The sequence below is a fragment of the Limulus polyphemus genome, unplaced genomic scaffold (assembly GCF_000517525.1).
Source record: "Limulus polyphemus unplaced genomic scaffold, Limulus_polyphemus-2.1.2 Scaffold7464, whole genome shotgun sequence".
Taxonomy (NCBI): Eukaryota; Metazoa; Arthropoda; class Merostomata; order Xiphosura; family Limulidae; genus Limulus; species Limulus polyphemus.
Genome location: NW_013673074.1, coordinates 2866 through 11462, shown reverse-complemented (window position 1 = coordinate 11462; position 8597 = coordinate 2866). Strand labels below are relative to the sequence as shown.

The window sequence follows — 8597 nt, the reverse complement described above, 5'->3', positions numbered from 1 at the left end:
TTCAGTGTAAGTTAGGCTTAATTCATATATATATATATATTCAGTGTAAGTTAGGCTTAATTCATATATATATATATATATATTTATTCAGTGTAAGTTAGGCTTAATTCAGTACGCTTTTGTCTTAACTTACCGATACCGCTGAGAATTCTCTATATTTTTCTTCTTTATTATTTTATGTGTAAACAAATAAACCATCGCCTAGCGGATAAAACAAATTGTAAGTTTAGCAGTTTGCAGTTTCATGTTGGAAATTGTTGTGTGACTGATGAACGATATAAAAAGAAATGAAGAAAAAAAAACGAGAAAAATATGAGTTTACCTGTGATTAATTCGATGTAGTAATTTTCCAAATTTATTGGTTTTAAGTTATTGTACAAGTGAATGAAGAAAACATTAAAACAACGCCCAATAATTGAAGTACTTTAATAAAAAGTTTCAGAATATTTGTAAAGGGCGTTTCTGTGCTGAAAAAGTTGAGTGCACGAAAAGTAAAGATTAAATAATTATTTCTTGCCTTTTCGTGCAGCATTATTCCAAAACACTAGAAGAAGGCTTAAGTAAGGAAGGAGCTGAAGAACTTCTAAGGGAAATGGAAAAATTAAAGTTACTGTTACAAGAAGGAGACAGAAAGATGGAACAGCTTGAGAAACAAGTAGAATCGACAACGGAAGAAAACATCGAGCTGCGGATGAATCTATTGAAAGTTCAAGAAGATCTAACAAAACAAAATTATCACAAAGACTCTGTGATTGAAGAGAGAGACAGTCAAATCGTGGAACTGGAAAAAGAGATTAAGGTAAGCTTAAAAATGGAAGGTTTAGAACATGAATACGAATACTAGCGAAATCTGTGGATTAAAAAATGAACTTTAGTATCTTATATAATTTATTTTGTTATTATAATCTGCTTCTGGAGAACGCTCCACATGGAGAACCAGCTATTGTTACTTGTTTTACGTAACTTCTTTTGAAGAACTAACTACCGTTAATCACCTTACCGTTACTCCTCCTGGAGAACACAGTAACGGTAGTTAGTTCTTCAAAAGAAGTTACCTAAAACAAGTAACAATAGCTGGTTCTCCATGTGGAGTGTTCTCCAGAAGGAGTAACGGTAGTTAGTTCTTCAAAAGAAGTTACCTAAAACAAGTAACAATAGCTGGTTCTCCATGTGGAGTGTTCTCCAGAAGCAGTAACGAGAGTTAACTTTTTTAGGAGAAACAACATTAATTGTCGAGATGGATTAACATTAGTAAATTTTGAAAAATAACTACGGTAGCTAGTTCTTCAGAAGGACTAACGGTAGTATGGTTGTTAGAAAGACTAACGGTAGTTTGGTTTTTAGAAGGACTAAGTGTAGTTTGGTTTTTAGAAAGACTAACGGTAGTTTGGTTTTAGAAGGACTAACGGTAGTTTGGTTTTTAGAATGACTAAGAAATAATAAAAATTTAGAAAGAGTAACGAAGTGTCGTCCTCGGGAAAGAGTAGTTAGTGCATTACCTATTTTCACAGAACGTTACTTCACAAGGACTAATATGTCAGTGTACTACAGTTTCGTATAAACCAATTTACAGTAGCGTTTATGAGAGACTTTACGGAGATGCCCGTGTCTTTAAAAGATGCCCACTCATTGAATAACAATGTGTTCGTGGCTACACCCCCATTGGCTCACGGTTAGCAAGAAGGTTATAAAGATATAATTCGGAGTTTGATCCTTGCAGTGAGCACGTCATAGATATTTCACTGTGCAACTTTTTATATAAGGAAACTAAAATATTAAGCTCTAGTGTGTGTGTGTTTGTGTTTTTCTTATAGCAAAGCCACATTGGGCTATGTACTGTGTCTACCGAGGGGAATCGAACCCCTAATTCTAGCATTGTAAATCCGATAACTTACCGCTGTCCCACCGGGGGACAAACACGAACAAAACACCAGAAAGACATAGAGTCCCCCAAGGCTAACATATGGGGGTTGCTCCAGGATTGGTGGTTATTCCAGCAACTTCGCCAGTCATAAGCGGACACAATGCATGGGGAAGACGTGGGAGTTCAGGGGTGACATTAGGGATAGCCAGTACCGAGCGTCAACATCTTTAGAACACTCTCTGGGAGGACTCTAAAACTACATGCTAAGTTTTGTGACAACGGGTCCAGCGGTTCGCCAGTTATAAGCGAACATATTCACAAACTTTGTCAAATAGTGGCGTAAGAGTGAGTACTTTATAAGAAGGGAATAGTTAGTCTTAAATATTACTTTTCTTTGCACACTCAGGTTCCAAAGATTATGGTTTATCTACTGCACGACGCTCAGGTATGTATGTATGAATAAGCCCATCCCGTATAATATACGTCAGCCATGTTTCTGCAACTGGCCTGACATCTGCCGGTCGTTACAAATTTATAGTTGAATATTATACTTATATATGATTGCGATATGAGAATTTCATCAAATGTTTCCGGGTGTATCTACTGTCCACTGAGGAGAATCTAACCCTAGATTTCAGCATTGTTAGTACGTAAACTTCCCACCAGTGGACACGCTTTCACGTATAAACAATTATTTTCCATGTGAATTAAAAGATTTCGTGTCTTTCCCTGTTCAGTACCTGAGCAGGACATAACTATTCGGTTTTGTGTTTTTCATACACTTGACGTCAAGGTTGCCATGACATCCGTAGGTGATAGATATAGTAAAACTAGATATGTTTGGCGATTTGCCAAGTTGTTCTTGTTTAAAGGATACGTGTCACGTGCGATGAGGTGCAAACATAAGCATGGGCATCACGAGCAGAGAACGTTTGAACTGTGTGAATCACCATATTTTAAAAGATTTAACTGTATTTAGTCTTAATATAGTGAGATTACCGTAAGGTTTATCTTCGTCACACGTTAATCAACAAAGGGGGTGAGAAAAGGTCACCGTACATTAAGGAGTATGGCGGATTACTGGCCCACCTACTCGTTCTTCAAATCAGCGGAACGCTGTCGTAGTGACGTAGACAGAAGGCTCACACACTTACGTCAGGTAGTTCAGGTGTTATTATAGAGATCAGAATATAATCTGTAAACGAAATCTAAAACTTTAACCTTCGACTATTCTTTCATATGGTAACTCAATATTACCATGCTGTGAATGTAACAACTGGGTTATAATTCAGTACTACCATGGTGTGAATGTAACAACTGGGTTATAATTCAGTATTACCATGCTGTGATCGTAAAAACTAGGTTATAACTCAATATTACCATGCTGTGAATGTAACAACTGGGTTATAATTCAATATTACCATGCTGTGAATGTAACAACTGGGTTATAATTCAATATTACCATGCTGTGAATGTAACAACTGGGTTATAATTCAGCACTACCATGCTGTGAATGTAACAACTGGGTTATAATTCAGTACTACCATGCTGTGAATGTAACAACTGGGTTATAATTCAGTATTACCATGCTGTGAATGTAACAACTGGGTTATAACTCAATATTACCATGCTGTGAATGTAACAACTGGGTTATAATTCAGTACTACCATGCTGTGAATGTAACAACTGGGTTATAATTCAGTACTACCATGCTGTGAATGTAATAACTGGGTTATAATTCAATATTACCATGCTGTGAATGTAACAACTGGGTTATAATTCAATATTACCATGCTGTGAATGTAACAACTGGGTTATAATTCAGTACTACCATGCTGTGAATGTAAAAACTGGGTTATAATTCAGTACCACCATGCTGTGAATGTAACAACTGGGTTATAATTCAATATTACCATGCTGTGAATGTAACAACTGGATTATAATTCAGTACTACCATGCTGTGAATGTAACAACTGGGTTATAATTCTTAAACTACCATGCTGTGAATGTAACAACTGGGTTATAATTCAGTACCACCATGCTGTGAATGTAACAACTGGGTTATAATTCACTACTACCATGCTGTGAATGTAACAACTGGGTTATAATTCTTAAACTACCATGCTGTGAATTATAACCTGATATTCGCACACTTCCCCATGTTGTAGTTTTCTGTCTTTGAACGATCTACACCTGTTGTTCTACCACGTAGTTAGTTTTCTGTCTTTGAACGATCTCCACCTGTTGTTCTACCACGTAGTTTTCTGCCTTTGAACGATCTACACCCGTTGTTCTACCACGTAGTTTTCTGTCTTTGAACGATCTCCACCTGTTGTTCTACCACGTAGTTAGTTTTCTCTCTTTGAGCGATCTCCACCTGTTGTTCTACCACGTAGTTAGTTTTCTGTCTTTGAGCGATCTCCACCTGTTGTTCTACCACGTAGTTTTCTGTCTTTGAGCTATTAATTTTCCATCTATTCTTTTTTCTATGTTTTATTGTGCCATTTAAATATCCAAGACTGGTGTTGTCTGAAGGCAATCTCTAAGGGTTTTAGGCTTAGAAAATTTCAAGCATTCAATGCAATCTGTGTTAAGGTGTATTCAGAAGTCATGGTGTACAGATTAACACTTTGTAATACAGCATGTGAAAAATAAAAAAAATGATCATTTTGTTTCCAAAGGAAGTGATGTAACGTTTAATAACACCAAATCATTAAACATTTTATTCAGTCTCTATCGTATCTCCGTTTGAAGAGTGAGGAGACACAACAGGAACATTCAAAGAAAATAGAAGAACTAGAAAAGATACAAGCTGAAAAAATTGCTGCAAGAATACATGAAATTAGACAGGTGTGTAATAATATCAATGTGCATGTACGGTTCACTATATACAGGTGTGTAATAATATCAATGTGCATGTACGGTTCACTATATACAGGTGTGTAATAATATCAATGTGCATGTACGGTTCACTATATACAGGTGTGTAATAATATCAATGTGCATGTACGGTTCACTATATACAGGTGTGTAATAATATCAATGTGCATGTGTGGTTCACTATATACAGGTGTGTAATAATATCAATGTGCATGTGTGGTTCACTATATACAGGAGTGTAATAATATCAATGTGCATGTGTGGTTCACTATATACAGGAGTGTAATAATATCAATGTGCATGTACCTGTATATAGTGAACCGTTGTTTGTGAGTAGATAAACTTACTGACACGATGTAAAGAATGTGTATAGGTGTAGATAAACTTACTGACACAATGTAAAGACTGCGTATAGGAGTAGATAAACTTATTGACATGATGTAAAGAATGTGTATAGGTATAGATAAACTTATTGACATGATGTAAAGAATGTGTTTGTGAGTAGATAAACTTACTGAAACGATGTAAAGAATCTGTTTGTGAGCAGATAAACTTATTGACATGATGTAAAGAATGTGTATAGGAGTAGATAAAACTTATTGACATGGTGTAAGGAATGTGTATAGGAGTAGATAAACTTATTGACATGATGTAAAGAATGTGTATAGGAGCAGATAAACTTACTGACATGATGTAAAGAATGTGTTTAGGAGTAAACTTATTGACATGATGTGAATAATGTGTATAGGAGTAGATAAACTTACCGACATGATGTAAAGAATGTGTGTAGGTATACGAAAAGGTGAACCGTACATGTACGTTGATATTATTACACACCTGTATATAGTGAACCATACATGCACATTGATATTATTACACTGTAAAGACTGCGTATAGGAGTAGATAAACTTACTGACATGGTGAAAAGAATGTGTATAGGTGTAGATAAACTTACTGACATGATGTAAAGAATGTCGTGTCAGTAAGTTTATCTACTCCTATATATATTATTTACATCATGTCAGTAAGTTTATCTACACCTATACACATTCTTTACATCGTGTCAGTAAGTTTATCTACTCCTATACACAGTCTTTACATTGTGTAAGTAAGTTTATCTACTCCTATACACAGTCTTTACATCGTGTCAGTAAGTTTATCTACTCCTATACACAGTCTTTACATCATGTCAGTAAGTTTATCTACTCCTATACACAGTCTTTACATCATGTCAGTAAGTTTATCTACTCCTATATATATTCTTTACATCATGTCAGTAAGTTTATCTACTCCTATATATATATATTCTTTACATCATGTCAGTAGTTTTTGTCTACACCTGTTATTCATTTCACCTCAGCAGCTTTTATTTTCCTGTCTTTTTGCAGGAAGCTGATTGTCAGTTAGCTGAACTGAATATAAAAGTTGCATGTCAAGAGGAAGAGCTGATCCGCTTACGAAGAGAAAACTCGGAACTCTGTATACGACTGAAGAGCTCCGAAAACATCTGCAGTGTCAGCAGCCAAGACGACGTATTGGAAACCAACAGAAACTTGGCATGGCTTGAATCTCCACTTGTAAGTACAAATACAATCATTCTGTTTGTGAGAATACAATCAAGAAGCCAGCTTGATCCAACTCTCAACTTGTATGTGTCTATAATTTAAGTGTGGTTGAGATGTCTTTGTAGATGTTAACAAGACCAACGAGAACTTAGTCTCATTCCAATATGCTTCTTCGCTTTTTGTAAGTGTAGGTGAAGTAAGCATTACTTACCTCCAGTCAGTAAGTTTTATCCATTTCTATATACATTACTTACCTTGTGTCAGTAGATTTTATCTATTACTATATACATTACTTACCTTGTGTCAGTAGATTTTATCTATTACTATATACATTACTTACCTTGTGTCAGTAGATTTTATCTATTTCTATATACATTACTTACCTTGTGTCAGTAGATTTTATCTATTTCTATATACATTACTTACCTCGTGTCAGTAGATTTTATCTATTACTATATACATTACTTACCTCATGTCAGTAGGTTTTATCTATTTCTATATACATTACTTATATCGTGTCAATACTTTACTTCTACTGTTCATATCAGTAGTTTTAACGTTACTTATCTTAACCTGTTTATTTTGTAAGTCTAGATAAAAGTAAAAGCAAATCTAGTATAGTTATAAACTGGATTTCCTTATTTTGTAAGAGTAAATAAAAACAACAAGTCTTAAGTTTCTTGTGTTTCTAATAGAGCATACAATCTTATTATTTTAACCTAAGGTGGCTGTACTTTAATAGAATTCAGTTCTCAGAAGGATTAAACTCTTGTTCTCAGAGTTCACCAAGCAGTGGAGAGACAAGCCGCCTGAAGAAGCGTGTTGAGGAAGCGGAGAGCAAAGCCAAACAGAATCAGGATAGAGCAGACTACCTCAATATCCTGCTCAATCAGAAACTTGTAGAACTAAACAAACTACAGCTGACCCTTTCTGGCCAAACAAAGGTAAAAACATACCTAAAGAATACTGACCCTTTCTATAGTCATTCAGTGATTGTGATGTTTTAACTTTAAAATATTTTGTAGTCATTCAATGAATGTGTTTTTTTTTTAAAACTTACATTGTAAAAATAAATTTAAAAATCTGGGTTAAAAACAACACACCTAGGGCTCTGGTGCTTGAATACCTACAACACAAGTTGATGTTAAACACTACAGTCATGGTGGGCTACAACACCAGTTCACATTCATAAAACACAGAATAAGCTAATGTTAAAGTAAAATATATAATCTAGTATTAATTCATAAATTTCTAACAATAAACTTTATAGCTTTTATAAATTATACAGAGAAGTTTTAACTTAGAAAAAATAAATATTATGTCTAGCCCACATCCTTTGTATTTCTTTGCCTATTTTTCGAGGTGAGGTTGTCAAGGAGACTGTATTGACTATCAGTATAACAACTTATTTTGGATTAAAATAAAATGTAGGACACCATCTTCCGTACATTCGTTTCAATTTGTCACTTGGATAGTTCTAATTGCATTATCTACACATTCAAAACGTTATCATTAAATCCCTTTATCTATTGAATTGGACTTATCGATCATTTTAACCCTAACTTTTAAACATGTAGATGATGAATTTTTGCAAGGAGCAGTTTATTTTAATTCACCCCTTCTATTTTGGCTCATTTGTTATTGAAACAAAATACTTTTTGTCAAATAATTAGAAATATTAGTTTTGTAGTCATTTTAGTTATCAATTGAATGTAAGGTTTTCGTTTTACGCAGTGTTAGGCCTAGAAACTAAATTATACAGTTTTAAACTATTTCTGTGGCAAAGTTTAAATCATATATATACAAAATCATTACTTTTCATATTTGCTGCATAATTAATTAGCATTTCATAATGTATTTATATGATACCCTGCTGGTGTAATCACCCTACTTACTGCTGGTGTAATATACCCTGCTTACTGTTGATGTTTTGGTTATTATACACTGCTTACTGCTGGTGTTTTGGTTATGATACCCTGCTTACTGCTGGTGTTTTGGTTATGATACCCTGCTTACTGCTGGAGTTTGGGTTATGATACCCTGCTTACTGCTGGTGTAATATACCCTGCTTACTGCTGGAGTTTGGGTTATGATACCCTGCTTACTCTTGGTGTTTGTGTTATGAGACTCTGGTTATTGCTGGTGTTTTGGGTTATGATATCCTGCTTACTGTTGGTGCTTGGGTTATGATACCCTGCTTACTGCTGGTGTAATATACCCTGCTTACTGCTGGAGTTTGGGTTATGATACCCTGCTTACTCTTGGTGTTTGTGTTATGAGACTCTGGT

The 8597-nt window shown here is 34.8% G+C and overlaps 1 protein-coding gene across 1 annotated transcript in view; it reads left to right on the top strand.

The window, feature by feature from the left end:
• LOC106474637 overlaps positions 1 to 8597 on the top strand; it is a 37106-nt gene that overhangs the window by 27036 nt on the left and 1473 nt on the right. Inside the window, exons 8-11 of the mRNA XM_013935327.2 lie at positions 530 to 799; positions 4595 to 4714; positions 6133 to 6321; positions 7089 to 7253. Of these exons, the coding sequence (XP_013790781.1) occupies positions 530 to 799; positions 4595 to 4714; positions 6133 to 6321; positions 7089 to 7253 (744 nt within the window). The remainder of the gene's footprint in view (positions 1 to 529; positions 800 to 4594; positions 4715 to 6132; positions 6322 to 7088; positions 7254 to 8597) is intronic.